The sequence below is a fragment of the Galeopterus variegatus genome, unplaced genomic scaffold, assembly GCF_000696425.1.
Source record: "Galeopterus variegatus unplaced genomic scaffold, G_variegatus-3.0.2 Scaffold2061, whole genome shotgun sequence".
In the NCBI taxonomy this organism is placed as follows: Eukaryota; Metazoa; Chordata; class Mammalia; order Dermoptera; family Cynocephalidae; genus Galeopterus; species Galeopterus variegatus.
The window spans coordinates 191,283-208,730 of record NW_007728172.1 but is presented as its reverse complement, the minus strand read 5'-3'; the positions used below and the strand labels follow the sequence as shown (position 1 = coordinate 208,730).

The 17,448-nt window shown below is 34.8% G+C and overlaps 1 protein-coding gene across 1 annotated transcript in view; it reads right to left on the bottom strand.

Annotated features, from left to right (window-relative positions):
- Positions 1-17,448, bottom strand: part of FRYL (FRY-like) — a 208,660-nt gene that overhangs the window by 77,247 nt on the left and 113,965 nt on the right. Inside the window, exons 15-23 of the mRNA XM_008580294.1 lie at positions 16,860-16,946; positions 14,172-14,343; positions 13,455-13,587; positions 10,316-10,423; positions 7,024-7,261; positions 5,947-6,132; positions 5,591-5,677; positions 3,082-3,350; positions 614-806 (exon numbers count right to left, since the gene is read on the bottom strand). Of these exons, the coding sequence (XP_008578516.1) occupies positions 614-806; positions 3,082-3,350; positions 5,591-5,677; positions 5,947-6,132; positions 7,024-7,261; positions 10,316-10,423; positions 13,455-13,587; positions 14,172-14,343; positions 16,860-16,946 (1,473 nt within the window). The remainder of the gene's footprint in view (positions 1-613; positions 807-3,081; positions 3,351-5,590; positions 5,678-5,946; positions 6,133-7,023; positions 7,262-10,315; positions 10,424-13,454; positions 13,588-14,171; positions 14,344-16,859; positions 16,947-17,448) is intronic.

Genomic DNA, 17,448 nt, shown 5'->3' with positions numbered 1-17,448 from the left:
GTGGATTTCTTCATTTCTTTCAGATACTCACCATTATATAATAGCCTGGCTCCCTCCATCAGATATTCTATATCTTTTGTTCCACGAACACGGGTAAAACAAAATTACTTCTAAAATAGTCATCAGTGATGAAGTCTTCTAAGATCTTAAGTCTTCTAAGTTTCTTTGAACTACTCCATAATATTTTGTACCATATCATAAAAACTGCATAACTGTTCTTATCAAGTAACCTTTGTATCACTACACGATTTAGAGAAACTCTAGAATTTAATCATCTAATTATTTAATGATTCCTTTTAGGTACTGAGAAGTGTGAGAACTATACGAACTAGAATAAGGAAAAAGGAAAAACTGGTATGGTAATTTCTTCACAAATATTCATTATGATGAACTTAATGAGCACAGGCCTTTCTCCCCATTGAAATACTATATACATATTATTGATTCCAACCAGGAATCCATAAAAATTGTTATGGGATTTCAAGAAATATTTTCATTTTTAGTTCAAGTGTGCAATACACTTTTTAAGTGAATTACTTTATTATGAAAAGAAATTTTAAAATATTACTCTTATGGTGCCAATGAGATTCAAAGATGGAGCTAAAAAACTTACTTTAGAATCAATGCTATAACCACTGTCAGGGGTGGATGCCAGCGTCTCAGGAGGAGAACACCTTACAGATCCTGTAGATGCCGAAGACGATGATGTCGCTGCACTGCAGCAAAGAATCAGATAGTTTCTCCACAGGCCAATGTAGGAGTCACTGCTTGTGGTAGCATTTACTTTCTTAGCATTGATGGGGCTACTAAGGAAAAAAAGAAGAAAACCCGATATATACAACTAACATTTTTAAAAGGTTTTTTAACTAATGTTAAATTACTATCAATTTAGGGGAGATGGTTAACATAAAAATTTTATTATTAATACTACATCATTGTGAAATGATTTAAGATAGAAATGAATAAAATGGTATTATATTGGAAATTAAAACACATTACAGAATTGTTTTAACACAGTCTATTATTCCTGTGACAAAAATTAATATTTCACTGGGCCACACTGTAACTTATTATACATGGTCAATGTGGAAAGATAATAAGTGAAAAGAAAATAAAAATCACCTTTAACCACCCTTGCCCCCGCAATAAGCACTGCATATTCTACACATTTTCAGCTCATATACATGTACTATAAATGTATGAATACATCTTTTTCCATTTATAAAAACTGAATAATATTATTCATTTTGTTTTGTACCAGCTTTTTATGTTTAACATGTATTTCTCACATCTCGATGAGAAATTAATACACTTCTATGACATCATTCTGATGACTCTCTGCTATATCATCATGTGAATTATCATATTTTATGCAGCCAAACTTTCACTGTTGAACATTTTTGCTAATAGCAATTTTTCCCTATTATACATAATACTATATACATTTGAATATGTGTTTAATTATTGTCTTAGGTAATTCTTGAAAATGGAATTGCAGAGTTAAAAGAATACCCACATTTTTAAAGTTCCTGTCAAATTTCTGTCTCAAAAGATTACACCAGTAATTTATTTTGGAACAATTACATAAATCTTTCCAAACCACCAAAATTCTGTTAGGATTAAAGACTGAGAGCAAAACCAAAAAAAGGATAAATACTAATATACAATACACCATCCTTGCCTCCAACAGGTTTTGTAATATGTTAAGATAAGTTATGCATACACACTACTTCATTAATTCAGCCACAGTGTCTTAGAACATTTTGTTATTATGCTAGAAAATGTTTTGAGCACTAGTTAACATAGCAGTAAAAAAAAAAAAAAAAAAAAAAAAAAAAACAACTCACAAAAATCTTTGCTATCATGTGGGCTAGCAGAGATATACAACAAAGAAATAAATAAAACAATATCAGATGGTGCTAAGGTTGATGAAGAAAAAATAAAGCAGAAAGGGGAGATAGGGAATACTGGTAGGAGAGGGAGGTTTAATTTAAAATATGGTAATTAGAGAAGACTAAATAAGATAAGGTCATAAATGTTACCCAAGATGGCAAGTATCAATCTTCATGAAATAGATAGCATTCAATATACAATACCTAAGAATCTGCCTATGCACTCATATCTAATTAGCATGTATATATGGAAATGCCAAAAATATACATATTCAAATCAAAAGAAGGTGTGATTACTTTCAGTGGGAGATAACAGAGTAGGCCTTAAAAGTAAGGTGAAACTTGAGATATGTCAGATACAAACATGCAGGGATAGAGAAAACAAAGGCATTCTAGGCTCATGTGAACAAAGCTCATAGAACAGAAATTGCAGGCCACATTTAGTGAACACTGAGAGGTTCATTTTGGTTCCAACATAGAGTACATGAATGGTACTGACAGAAAGTGAGGAAAAAGGAGAGACTCGAGTCAGGTTTGGAGAGCCTTTAATGTGAGCCTAAGGTGTCAGGTTTATCCTGGTGCTGGGTTTATATGGGCAAGTTATATGATGAATGGACTCATTCCACACAATCTGATCAATACTGGATGAGGTGAAATCAGGAACCCAAACTCAGGTTTAAACTTAAATTTATAATGACCTTTGTCACCTTCATCAATTACTCCAAATCTTCACCATTATCCTCATATCCTTTACCCAATGTGTTATTACCACATCCCATCAGTAGATGACCTTTCCTATGATGTCATCAAGAAAAAGAAAGCCACTGAGTTGGTTTCTCTCTCCTTCTCATCTTTTATCTACAAACTTATATATATCCACATCCATACTCATTTTCAGATCCTTTCCTAATCCTTTCACTCAATACACATTCATTAAACACATACTATGTACCAAGCATGGTGTTATTAAGTAGACTAACAATTAAAATTTGGTAAAACTGAATTATGTGAAAAGGACGAAGAGGTTATGAGACTATATCCTTAAAAACCTCCTTCTCCCTCCTTAAGACATCAATATAATATAGCATATTATTTATGGGACTTACAATTTGTAGCACTTTTCAAATACATACATTATAAAAGATGACAGTCTATACATCTTTAAATTTACACTAGGAAAATAACTTACTTTATATCAACCTGTGGGGACAACAATTGAAGTCTTGTGTAAGCAAACATCCAAGCATAGCTCACAGCAGTAGAACAGTGTTTAGGAAGGTTTTCTTGCTTTAAAAAACTGGAAAGACTTATAATCCATGGGTCTTGGCCTTGGGTCACATGTGCAAATATCCATATGTGTGATGGGCTAATCACATCAAACTGGTGGCTAATCGGAGAAGAGTTCCATTCTGCTAATGTTTGTAAATCTATTGAGCTAGGGCAATATAGCAAAGTAGTCTATGTGGATAAAAAAAAGAATTGGTTATTGTACATTTCAATAACTTTCAAAATTTTGCCATATGAATTACTCTAAACTGGAAGTGGTCTACTGGTAGTTTCTAGAACAGAAGATAATATGAGGTCGGAGGTAGGTTTAGGGGAGGAATTCCTAAAATTGCATGTAAGTTTTTTGTGTGCATGTGCATGTATGTGTTTTTCTGAAGAGAGAGTCCATAGCTTTCATTAAAGGATTTATAAACCAAAAAGGTTTAACCACTACTTAAAGTAATCCATATCTGAATACCCAACGTTCATGAGTGTACAGAAGCTGCTAAAGAACTCAAAAGTGAACCATTAACTTTCATGTTGATAAGCCTTATTTATGCTTGAGTGGAACAGACTGGAAAAATGGGCTCTTCTCCAGAGGTACATATTCTTAAATGCTTGATCAATAATATTTGAGTTCTTATACTGAAGAGATAAAAATCTACCTTCAGAGCAAACTATATGTATTCAGCACTGCTTTAGGCACTAGCAGCAAGTCACCCATTACTCCATCGGTTGACATAACGCATGGTTAATAATCTAAAACAAAATTCTTTAAATTGTACAGATTTTTAATCATTTCTTAGGCTTATAAAATTTTATTATTCCCTCCGTTAGTTGTATGTAACTCATGAGTTGTAAATCCAGGTGTTATGCAGAAAGCACATAAACCTCTTGACCATGTATTCCAAAATAAGAGGGGAAAAAATTCAAGTAGTAAAGTTTGATAGTTATCTACTTTGGAATCTTAATATATAACCTTTTTTTCTCCCAAACCCAACTTAAGTTTGCATAACTTAGTAATGTGTTTGCAATGTATTTGTTGACAAAATATTTCTCTCCATTTTAATGAGTTAAATTTCATTTGACTTTGGCATAGAATACTATATATACTTAATCCACTGCACTAAACTCATTTGATAAAGCAAACAAAAAACATTCATTGGAGAGGCAGAATACAAGTTTTTGCTTCAAATTTCAACAATTTTTGTTTCCACAGCACTTTAACTAGTGTCTCTATGTCAAGATTATTATATGCCATATAAATAGCAAACAGTAGTTGATAACAACATTAAATTTAAGGGAAACTTCTTAGATTAAAAAGATTAGAATTTTACAAAGATATTATTTATATTTTCATTTATATTTTTAATTTTTACTGAAAAGTATTGATTATACATATTTATAGGGTATAGAGTTATATTTCAATACATGTATATAATATGTGATCAAATCAGGGTAATTAGCATATTCACATTATAAAATTTAATCATTTCTTTGTGATGTGAACATTTGATCTCTCTTCTAGCCATTTGATAACATACAGTAAATTAATGTTAATTATATATTTCTGGTTTGACTGTACACCTGTAGAACTTATTTTTCCTATCTACCTGTAATTTTGTGTCCATTAATCAGCCTCTCGCTTTTCCCCCCTTACCCTTCCCCTTTCCCACTTCTAGTAACCACAGTTCTACTTTCTTCCTAAAAGCTCAACTTACTGTTTATTTATTTATTTGTTTGTTTATTTTAGCTCCCACATATGAGTAGAGAACATGTGGTATTTTCTTTCTGTGTCTGGCTTATTTCACTTAAAAAAAATTTTCTCCTAGCTCATCCATGCTGCTGTGAATGGCAGAAATTCTTTCTTCTTTATATTTTTATTTCTGTGGGGAAGAGTACTAATCACAGCATAAACACGTGTCAGTTTGTATTTTTTTTTTCATTTTTAAAGCACTTTATAGTTTCCAAACTTCATAGTTTTCCAATATAGTTTTCAAAAATATTTTCTAATGCATTACATTTGTTAAGGAAATTCATGTATGTATGTATATATGTATGTATGTATGTATGTATGTATGTATGTATGTATGTATGTATGTATGTATGTATGTATGTATGTATGTATGTATGTATGTATGTATGTATGTATGTATGTATGTATGTATGTATGTATGTATGTATGTATGTATGTATGTATGTATGTATGTATGTATGTATGTATGTATGTATGTATGTATGTATGTATGTATGTATGTATGTATGTATGTATGTATGTATGTATGTATGTATGTATGTATGTATGTATGTATGTATGTATGTATGTATGTATGTATGTATGTATGTATGTATGTATGTATGTATGTATGTATGTATATGTGTCTAGCTAAGTCCCAAAACATGACTGAGTAGCATGACATCATTACAGTTACCTGATCGGCCCCAGTGAGATGTATGAAGCTCTCAAGAATGGAAGGGCTCAGCCTGTCCATCACATCTATGGCTAAATCATCATCACCCTATAAAAAAAGACATCATATGTCTAAAAAAAAAGTTAGGAATGTTTAAGAAAAGTAGCCAAACCTAAGTAAACCCTGAAAATTCACTTTAGCACTATTTGTTAGAAAGGAAATTGAGGACAGGTGGGTTAGTTTAGACTATGTCAAAAAGCTTTCGTTATAAAGTAAGTTATACCTACAGGGCAGTAACAGAGGTGGGATAAGAACGGACAAAAGGATAGTTTTTAAGTATTTTCATTAGACAACTAAACAAAATACCTAAATCTTACCTTAGGTACTTCCAAAAGTGCAAACAAAGCCCGTACTTCTCTAAGGACACTGACGGCTAATCTCCTAGTGGCAGGTCGACTGCTACAAAGAATGACAAGTGCAAACCCTTCGACCACATGGAATACATTGGAATAAAGGCTCCTTTCCAGAGGAGGGGGATGAGAAGCTCCATTAGCTACACCATGCTTGAAAGATAAATAGAAGTTAAAAACAGAATTAAAAAATATGTATGGATAGACATTCCAGAAAAACTATAATTAATAATGAGTAAAGCAAATCATTTAAATTATGGCTATAGGTCTGTCTGCCTTGGCTCAAGCAATTAAAATAGTATTTAATTGATAAAATGTAATAGTGTCCACAATGAAAAAGCGTTTCATTGGCAGTCAGAATATGAATTCTGTACCTAACTTCTAACATTCTCTGGCTATTTTGTAACCTTGGAACTGACAATCACTCTTGGTCTAGTGTTTCTATGTGGAAAATGAGAGGACTGGATTGTATGCGGACCGGCAATATGGCATCACCTGGGAGCTTGTGTGAAAAAGATTCTCAGGCTCCCGGTGACTTGTGTGCTCATTAAAGGATAAGAAGCTAGGTTGGCTTAGATGGCCCAGCTGTAAAATTCCAAGGCTCTATAATTTATACATTATCATAAATCAACAATTTGAGCACCTTTCATGGTTAAGGAGCACAGATACTGCATACGTGAACAGAGACTGATGCCAGGGATAAAACAATCAAATAACCCAAATGAAGACTACCAAAAATCTTTATTATATCAGCTCTAAATGTATTGGACACAACCTTAATGTGAGCTAGAATTATCTTTACTTCCTATGTTCATTTAAAACTAATTGTTACCAAAGGAAGAAAGTTAGAAAGGTTAAACACACAAAGGCAATATATTTAATATATGAACTATAGGAAAGTTCAGTTAATGAATCATGAACACATTGAAAGTGAATAAAACCAATAAAACTTTTAGTGTTTGAGAAAGTAAATATATATGAACATCATTATTGATTATTTACCACTGACCACAGACTAAGGAACAATACAACAGAATTTGGTACCTGTGAGTCTTGGTTTTTGTTATGCATCTGGGCTGCTTGTTTCCACTGATTTATTAATTGCACCAACATCTTTACAGCATTATCAAGAAGCGTGGGATGGACATCAGTCACTTCACGAACAATAAAATAAACAAATCCTGAAAGAACATCCTCCCGCCAATCTGGAAAATCAAGCATTAGTGCCTGCAGAGTATTGAAAGCCAGAGCACGCAGTTCTTCATCCATATGAATTGTGAGCCTACCGAGAACAAAATTCCATTAGCAAACCTCAAAACCTTTCAAATAGTTCTATCATCTAAAACTTAAAACTAAGAACTTAAAAAGTATGTCCTCTTAATTGTTTTGTAAGAACAATAAAGACAGGAACCAATGCTCAATTATTTTTATGTTATATCATCCTATGCTAGTCTATACTTATTTGTTTAAATTCACATATGAATATATTAATATCAGTTGGTATTTTTGAATACTAAGTTTGATCCTAATTCAAATACTATACTTTAAAAAAGAATACAGATAAGATATCAGAATTCCATTTAAAAATTCTTTAATCATTAAAACACCATATGTTATTATCCTATAATCAATCAAAAATTATGTCCAATCACATATCTTAGCACTATCTCACATTTACTTCGTCCTTCACTAGAAAGGACATGACTATCTCAATCATTCCTTACATGCTGCTGAGGTTACAGTTAAATGTGAGATGGCTGATTATGACGAAGGAAATACAACAAATCAAGATGGAATCAATTTAACGGAAATTAATTCTTGAAGGTGAGAATGAGAGTAAATTTAGGAGTAACACCATAAACAATGTATGCCTAGAAAAAAAATGAGAAAAAGGATCGACTCTACACATAAAGCCCTAAAGAGAGCTGAAGCCTAAATAAATTAGAGAAGAGGCAATATAAAATTACCTTTGAAAGACATCAAAACAATATGGGGCCTTGAATATAATTTTAGTTATAGGATTTTAACAGAACATAAAAACAGAGAATGATAAACAAGAAAACCATAAAAAATAGCTACAGTAGTGAAGCTACCAGTATACAATACTATATGAATAAGAGTTTCTCATTTAGGGCTGAAGATTATTTTAGTAACTGACTATAAAGACAGATCCATCAGAGTTAGAAATAACCTGAATGAATAAGATAAGTAATATTTAAAAATATGCCACAAGTACATGCTTGGGAAGCTGGGAAGATGGAGTGATCCACAACGACAGAGGAGGAAGGTTGTTTACGAGAAAGCAGACACCACAGTCTTCACCCTACTCAACTCAGTTCTGGTTCTCCACTAAGCCCACCTGCAACCGACAATGAGACTGAAGAGAAAATGTATCACAGCTGCATAGACGAAGCATCAGCAGTGATATCAGCACATCAGAAATAAACAGGGTCAGATTAAGGAGCTCTAGCCCAGTATTCTGCCTCTGATAGTGGCTCCAGTGGAGGTCCATGTGGGAGAGAATGGTGACCGTCCTCATGATGCTGACTTTAAAGGTTATTTCAACATCTCTTAAATCCATGAATACGTAAATATCTATCTTACACCCATGTGTGTGATTCAGGGTATATAAGCATGAGTTAATTACTCATTGTGTAGAGGAAAACAATGTAGCATGGCTAATTAAAGGCAGAGGAATTAATTAACTTTCCTTAGAGACAGCATGCAGGTCTACAAATCTACAATGAATCTCTGTCTTGTTTGGTTACTTCTTTTCTTAAGAGTAAACAAGATTTAGAAATCCTAATTCCAAATGACAGGAGCAGAGGACAAAAGAGAATAGACTCTAGGAACTTCCTTTCCACTTACATAAATTAATAAGTAAATAAATATCCCAGGGGAAGGAAGCAAAGCAAATTGTTCTTCACAGTTCAGACGTTTGCTCCTTCACTAGGTTCCCCTATCACTGCCCCTCATAGGAGCAGTTTCATTTTGGTGGGGGATATGGTAGAACCATCTTTGTGTATCACAATCCATGAAGATGTAGGTGAGTTAAACTGAGGGAGGAGTAAGAGTGGAGTTGAACAGTAGCTGTTTACTGCTCTCCCAAGGAATAACAGTATAAATAATTAACGTTACTGATTTCTAATGCTGACACGAACTTCATAACTGCAATCTAATTCACAGCGAAAATTACAAGACAGAGTGGGATGGGAATGAATTTATCTAATGGTACAAAGTTTCAAAGTAACCTCCTTCTCCCCTCATAATCCTCACAGGAGACAAATATCATTCTATCTCTGATCTCAACCTGCAACAGTTGATGAGAGAGGGTCGTAGGTGAGAGGGGGAGATGCTAGGTGTTTTCAAGAAGATGTAGGTGTTTTCGAGAAGTGTGTAGAAAGGGTTGCTGGAGTGGTCTATTGATTTTGTATTCACTGTGGATTTAACTTAAGCCTCAGTAATAAATGCCCAGCAACCAGTGAATATCAGTGAATACCTTCCATACAGTCAAGTATCACTGCTCTATTATACTCATTGTAGTTGGCTTTCCATCTTGGACGGAGGCCAGCAAACCGTGGCTCAGGGGCTAAATCCAGCCAGATGCCTGTTGAATGCAGTCGTGCTCACTCCTTTACATACTACCTATGGCTGCTGTTGTACTACAGTGGCAGAGTTGAGTATCTGTGACAGAGACCTTATGACCTGCAAACCATAAAATATTTATTATCTGATCCTTTACAGAAAAAAATCTGCTGATCCCTTATCTAGGGAATCCCTAACTACATCAACAAAGCTGTTTTCAACAGGCCACCACCTCAACTTAGAATTCGTCTTGGGAGCTAGTACCTAAGTTTGGTTGTCATGTTATTTACTCATTTTATAGAACTATAACATGCCTAATAGGGAAAAGAGAGATAAAAACTTGAATGCTACGGCCTCTGCCATAGGAGAAAAAAGTGAAAATGAGATCTGATTACCATCTTAGGTGCTAAAGAAATGACTGCAGTAGTAAAACACAATAATTAATTGCCTAACTGGGTATCATCATACACTGATAATGCCCATATGTTAAGGGATAATGTGTTATATAAATCCCAGGAAATATTACTAGATGGAAACGGAATTTGTAAGGAAATCCAGAATAACTATAGAAGTTAAAAATGAGTGAGGAGAATGTGTTTAACAAAAAATAAAAGACAAAATGGGAGTTTGAAAAGTAAATAAATAAAGAATTAAAACTGTAAATTAAAACACAAACTGCCTTTGTGGTAACAGTAATAGAGGTATAGAAAGGCATAAAAAATTAACATAGTAAACAATAATTCTCATTTACCTTGCTAACAATTCAATGAGGTCAGTTCTACTCATACCATCAGGAATCAACCTTGGAATAGCAGCAATGCAAGTTCTAAACAAATCAATTTTGGGTTTTCTTTCCCCCCTGAAAAATATATCATGACCGGATTTAATAAGAAGTATATTACATATGCTGGATAATGAAATCAAACTCAGAAAAATAATTATAGAAAATGGGAACCCCCCCTCATTTAATGTATTTAATATGAAAGGGCCTATACAAATGCATACAAATCCAGCAGATAATTATCAGTCTATAGATGGACAAAAAAATACAGAGATAACTCAGAGAAAAACACAGCTAGTCAGCAAAAAGGTTTTCAGTAATCAGAAAATAAGCACAGCAACTATTATTATTATTCATAATATAATTAATTATTTAATAAATACTTAGCCTTCTATAAATAATATTTAATTATTTAATAATAATGATATAATAATTTAAATAACTAAATATTGGTTATTATTTGGGGGCCTATAAAATTAACCAAAAAAATTTTTTTTCATTTAATATCCTATATTAACAAGAGTCTTAGAAAAAGACATTTCACATATATTTCATGGATACATTTCACATATATCTCTGTTGGTAGTGTTTGTTATTGTCCTGTGTGTGATACACACAATTATACATATTTAAAATTTTTATGTTATAAAATGTTCCAATCGTCAAAAATCCTGTCCCTTCTGGAGGCTTAATGCAATTTAAATTCTACTATATTTTCTTCTAATTATTCAATGGTTTTATTTACTTTAAATGTCTAACCTCTTAATTTACTGATTTTTATTTTGATCTATATTTCAAGGTGAGGCTTTTAATTAATATTATTTTATCCAAATTGTTCTGCAGTTGGCTTAATAAAATAATCCTTACACAGAAAACAATTTGGATGTTCTATGGTGTTTGGGATCAGTAATCTTTATAGTGGGAATAAACTCGCTACCTTCTTTTAGAAATTTTATATGGTCAGTCCTCTCTTTGTATAGTTCCCAAATGCATGAATTTCAGTTACTACAATTTAGTTAAATAACATCAGTCCCAATGATGTGGTTCAAATTTCAACTACTTTAAATTAACCATAAATAATGGCTTAAACAAACTTTGCTTATTGGCTCTTTAGTTGATATTAAAGCACTATGTAAATAACATCACGATCGTGACACATCAGGCCACTTCTTTCAAAGCAGTTGGTGATTGGCCACCACACCTTTGTTATTCAGTTCACACCATAGACAACAAAGTGTACAGTTGTGTTGCCTGCTTGTCTCCCAGTGGTAAACCCACGTAACAATTTACAAAAATGGATAATCAAAAGAGAGAATTGGCCAACAAAGATGAAAGTGCAGCAAAGAAGGGAAAAGTCATATCACTGTGTAATGAATGCTTATAATTTTATGTTGCCTCAGCATCCATTTCAATACAAGTTTAACTTCCTCATACCAGAAGCAGGGCTCGGTCACCAAAGATACAGTTTCCAGTTCTATACTCCCCAGCCCCTCTACCAACTTCCTCAATCCAGATAAAACTGGTTGATCCAGATATCTGCCTTTCACAACTTCCCCCTGGTGGCCACCTCTGTATGGGACAGCTAGATACAGCCTAGCTGACTGGCCCCACTTACCCCCACATCCCACATGGACTGTGTAGACATGTCATAGTAACCACTTCTCAGTCACAGCGTGATCTCCTAGAACTTGCACCTGCCTACTTCAAATGCACCAATAAACCTCCCCAAGGGCAACCCGTTTGGATAACACCCTGGACCCAGCAAAGGCATTGGCCGAGGGGCCCCTTTCTTTCTCTGCCTCCATGCACTTCCTAACCTCTGTGTGTGTGGCCTCTGGCATGTAAGTAATAAAATCTTTATTTCCATCTAGTACTTCTTTTAATCATTGAAGGGGTGCTCTCTATTTTAAAGATCCTAAATAAAAATACATTGAAGTGAAATTCAAATTGAATGTTAATAGAGATACAGAGCAATAGCTGACTGGGGAATGTTAACACTGCTGTCATTCTAGATGCTACAAAGAGTAACTGAGTGAAAACAAACTTATTGATGTAAATGAGGAACATGGTTGTGGTGAAAAGGAAGAAAATTTCCCAGAAGTAATACAGGCAAAAAACATCACATTAAAGAAACTCTCGGGGGCCAGCCCGGTGGCGCACTGCTACAGTGCGCCGCTTGCGAGCGCAGAGGCGCTCCCGCTGAGGGTTCAGATCCCACATACAGACCGGTTCCCACTCACTGGCTGAGCGAGGTGCGGGTGCAACACCGAGGGCTGCGATCCCATTGCCGGTCCGGTCCGGTACGGGCGCGACACTGAGGGTTGCGATCCGTTGCCGGACACGAAAAAAGGAAAAAAAAAAAAAAAAAGAAACTCTCGTAGATATTAGTGTATTGTAGTATATAATAACGGTATGTTAAATAAATTAAGATCAAATATCCAGTTTGGTGTTCTAAGACCTATAATGCAAATATTAATATCAAAAAAAATCTCCTACCTTATAGAAATATGTAGATGCTTTCTAGCAAATAAAAGAAATTACTGCCATATAATACATCCTCCGAGGAGGAAGTCCTTAACAATAAGGAAAAATCATGCTGGGATGACAAATAATAACAAGGCTGAGGGTGGGGTGGGATAAGGTACTCACTATTTCTTAAAAAACTACTCCATACATTATTCCCTTCTGCACTCCCTGGTTTCCATGTCACAAAAATATCACAGTTCGGGTTTTCAGGATTTCTTTTTTTTTGTTGTTTACCAGGGCTCTGTAAATACGAGCATTTTTTTTAACTTAGACCAACAGTGCCCACACACGTCTGGGGTAACTAGGATTTATATATCACTCATGGAATAAGTGTAGGGCCTTGTTATGGACAACAAACTAGACTGGGATCCATGGTGATGTTTGCTGACTATACTAGTTTGATAGCACTTTAAAGAATAAAACTGAGCACATAAAAGGAATCATTGTAATAAAAAACTGCAGCAGATGGCAATATGGGAGAATTCCAGACGAGAAAGTAAAGAAACAGGGAAGTGAGAATCAAACACCTGTACGCTTTTATGACAACTGAAATTGCAATGAAAGTAAATAGTTTACTACATACGTGATCATATCTTCAGGCTCCTTATTGGACATCTGCACACTAGTCATACACATCGGTCTCCCAACTTCTTTGTCCAAGTGTCTGAGAATGCTATCTAATGCTTTTCTTACTTGAGGATAGTAAATTGACATTCCTATAGGGAAAAATCCTCAGTTATAAAACGTCAGAAATTAGATAAAGAACACTTACAGTTTACTATCTGTAACGAAAGCCTACCAATCTTTAATAGACATTAGCTTATTGCTGTAGCAAAAGAAGGAGTTTCAACTGTGACATACCCTTCTCCCTAATGATCAGTTTCAGTATATTGGAGTAACTGGAGAAATTTTGTAAAAATTATGCAGAAAACAAATGTTAATTTGAAGAAAGGACAAAATGCAGTGAATAGTATTCTGTGAGAAAACAAAGATTTAACCAAGAGACTCTTAACATGAAGACCTATAAATATTACTGCAAAAGTATTCATTTTGTATCACTGTATATACTGGAATAACCATACTAGGCAACTATGTTTGAGGGACTTTTTTTATTTGGTGGCTGGCCATTAAGATGATTCGAACCCCTGACCTTGGTGTTAGTTATCAGCACCATCCTCTCCCATGTGAGCTAGCTGGCCATATTTGGCAAACAGATACATTTTAGATATAAGTATATATTTTTATGAAAGAATATTAAACTGTACTACAAAGCAATTTATTTGTTCCAGTTAACACTAACCTATGACTTTTGCTTCTTCATCTGTCAAAGTTTTATTGAGAAAAATTTTCTTCACACGAAGAGTATTTCCTGAGGGAAGAATAACTCCTGTTGTCGGCATTGGTGGTTCCCCATCTTTCTGCTGCAAACTGTCTGCTATTACAAGGAAGACTCTGAGGCCTATGTTCATTCTCTAAAGAAAAAAGTTTCAAAAGGAAGAAATCAGAGGGTCACAAATTATCTTTTATACATGTTAGAAATATCTCATCAAATAACCTGAAGGGGATAAAAGAAGGTGGACAGAAGAAAAACTAGTCTTTCTGTCCAGCATTTTGAACTAGTCCCTTTGAGTTTGCTTTTAATATCAGATTCCCAAGTGCCGCCGATTCTCTTCTGAGGTCAACTGGCTCCCCTGTTCTCTCTAAGGATTATTTCAACCGTGACACACTACTAGTCACACTCTCCTATCCTCCCATGTGCCATCCCCCCCGCTCTCTAAACAGACGACTTGTCTCCTGCTTCACAGAAAGAAGAAAAACCCACTTTCCTCAATCTTTCACAACAAATCACACCAATCTACTTATATCTGCACCTTGTCTTCCTCTCCTTTGCTACTGTTACCGTTGAGGGGGTAATGGTCTTCCAAGCTGCCAAAATCCTATCTGCTCTAGCATTTTCTGGAAGATTACACCATCAATTATCCCTCCTTTTTCTTGCATCTTCAACTCAATATATCCCTTTCCTTGTTGCATAGTCACTATCAACTCTCACTCGTCAGTGACCACAGTGCTCACACAACAGTGGGCCTGTTCTCCACAACCTAGCCGACCTGTCAGCATGGATACTGTCAAGCATTCCTTCTCTCCTGAAACACTCCCTTCCTTTGATATTTCGGTGCCACTGCTGGCTGTGTCATCTGTACCTGCATTTCAGGTTTAGCCTCCTTTACCTGGATATTAAATGTTAAATTGCTTCAAGACATGTTCCTCCTAGGCTGCCTTCTCCTATCATTATGTCTTCTCTACCAAAACAATTTCATATACTTACATGACTTCGATCATCACCCCTAGCAGAACACCTACAAATTTTAAGCCTGGCCTCTGCTCTGAACTCATACCCTCAGACCCATCTCCTGACAGTTCTACTTGGATGTCAAGAAGATGCCTTAGGATAGACATGTTCAAACCAAATGTATGATCTTTTCTCCAAATTTAATTCCTTTTCAATGTTTCTTTTCTCAGTGAATGGCTTCTTTTTACCTGCACCACTACTACCTCAGCCCAAGCTGTCGCTATCTCTGACCTACACCAGTGGTCTCTAAAGTGGGGTGTGTGCCTCCCAGTGGGTGTGTAAGGTAGTTCACTGGCAGGAAAAAATAAAACTTTTCTTTATATATTTTTTATTACCTAAACAAGATTAAGACTTTAAACTTTTCTCATCTTTATATATGATGTAGTACTGGTGCCCTCCCTTAGTCTAAATATCAGACGGCCACATGTCACATAGTCATAGAAGACACCTTGAAGGAAGCAGGAAAGCTCCACAATGTAGTGGGGTTGACAGAGGGGTAGCCTCACTTGTACATATTTTCGGTGTTTTTGCAATTTGCATGTATTTGATTAAATGGGTTAATGAATAATTTTATTTGGCTTTAAATGAGCTCTTGTAAGCTTAAAAAGATTCCTGAAAAGAAAATACAGCTTGAAAATAATCCTGGTAAGGTAAGCCTAAATGAATAACCACCACCACCCCAAAACAACAGCAGATCTGATACTTTTTCTACTCCTATTAGGAGAACCTCAGTGAGGAAAAAAACTTACTTTCAGAAATAAACTTATTCAATGGAGAGAATGTTTTTGAAAATGGATATTCAAGAAAATGTCTTTCATTTCATAATTTTTGCTGCTGGAAACCATGTTAAGTATGTCATCTATAAAAACATTCATGTCTGCCTACTTTAAAAATTTGGAAATAATTATTAAGCTAGTTTAAAAATTCTATAAACGAAAAGCTTCAATAACTTTTCAACCTATTTGTTAATCGCATAAACACATTATCTTAGGATTTGATCATGAGAAGAACCAGCATAGTAACTTAAAATAAATAAGAAAAAAGATAACACCTATTTTACTTTTTTCCATTCTCAGATGCCATTAGATTTTGAAAGCAATTTATAAAATATTTGGAAATAATCTGAAAATTTACTGTCTAAGTAGTGAATTAGAGTTTACTAGTGAATAATGGGACCAGAGAACTAGGATATAACACAATTTAAATGTAAGCACAATCTGGGGAAAACGATTTCTGTTTCTTTTTTCTCCAATATCTAGAACACAGCATAGCACATTTTAGTGCTCAATGAAAGTTGAATGAATGGTATTTATTAAAGAATACCTTAAGTGTAAATCTTTTGAAATAAAAGAAACCTGGGCTTGTGTCACAACTTCTAGAAGCCAGGTGAACTGGCTAACCTGGAAAATTTCCTCTCTCTCTTATTTTCTACCATGCTTAACACTACCATTAACCATTCAGCCAGACATCAGAAAGGTTAAACAACTTGTCCCAGATCACACCTGTAGTTAGAAATAGAGCTCTGATCTGAACCTAAGAGTTCTGACTCCAGAAACAGTGCTCTAAAAATAAGTAAATAAGTAAAATAAATAATATAGAATAGTATATATTAACACATCATAATTTTTTTTTTTTTACCTCTGGATTAATGGTGAAAGTTTTAGCAGATTTTCCAACACTAAGAAGATCAAATATTATTTCTTTCATTGCAAAATCCAAACGTTCCTAGAAAAAAATCAAAAAACCAAACCAATTAATAAATTCTTTAAACTTGCTACTAAATATTAGGTATCCTGCTAAGCATCACACATATGATGGCAACAAAACAGTACTATGCCCTTAAAAAGCTCATAGATCTAGCTGAACAGAAGAAAAATACACATGAATTAAGATTAAAACATATAATTATAAATATATTATTTAATTATCAAATGACTTATTTAACATCCAAACCAATAGGATAAAAGATTTAAACTTTCATTCATCAAAATCATATTCAAAATCTAAGTTGGGGCCGGCCCAGTGGCGCACTGGATAGTGCGCCGCTTGGGAAGCGCGGCGGCGCTCCCGTCTGAGGGTTCGGATCCCACATACAGACCGGCTCCCGCTCACTGGCTGAGCGAGGGGCGGGTGCAACGCCGAGGCTTGCGATCCCGTTGCCGGTCCCCGGTCCGGTACGGGGGCAACATTGTGGGTTGCGATCCCATGCCGGACACGGCAAAAAGAA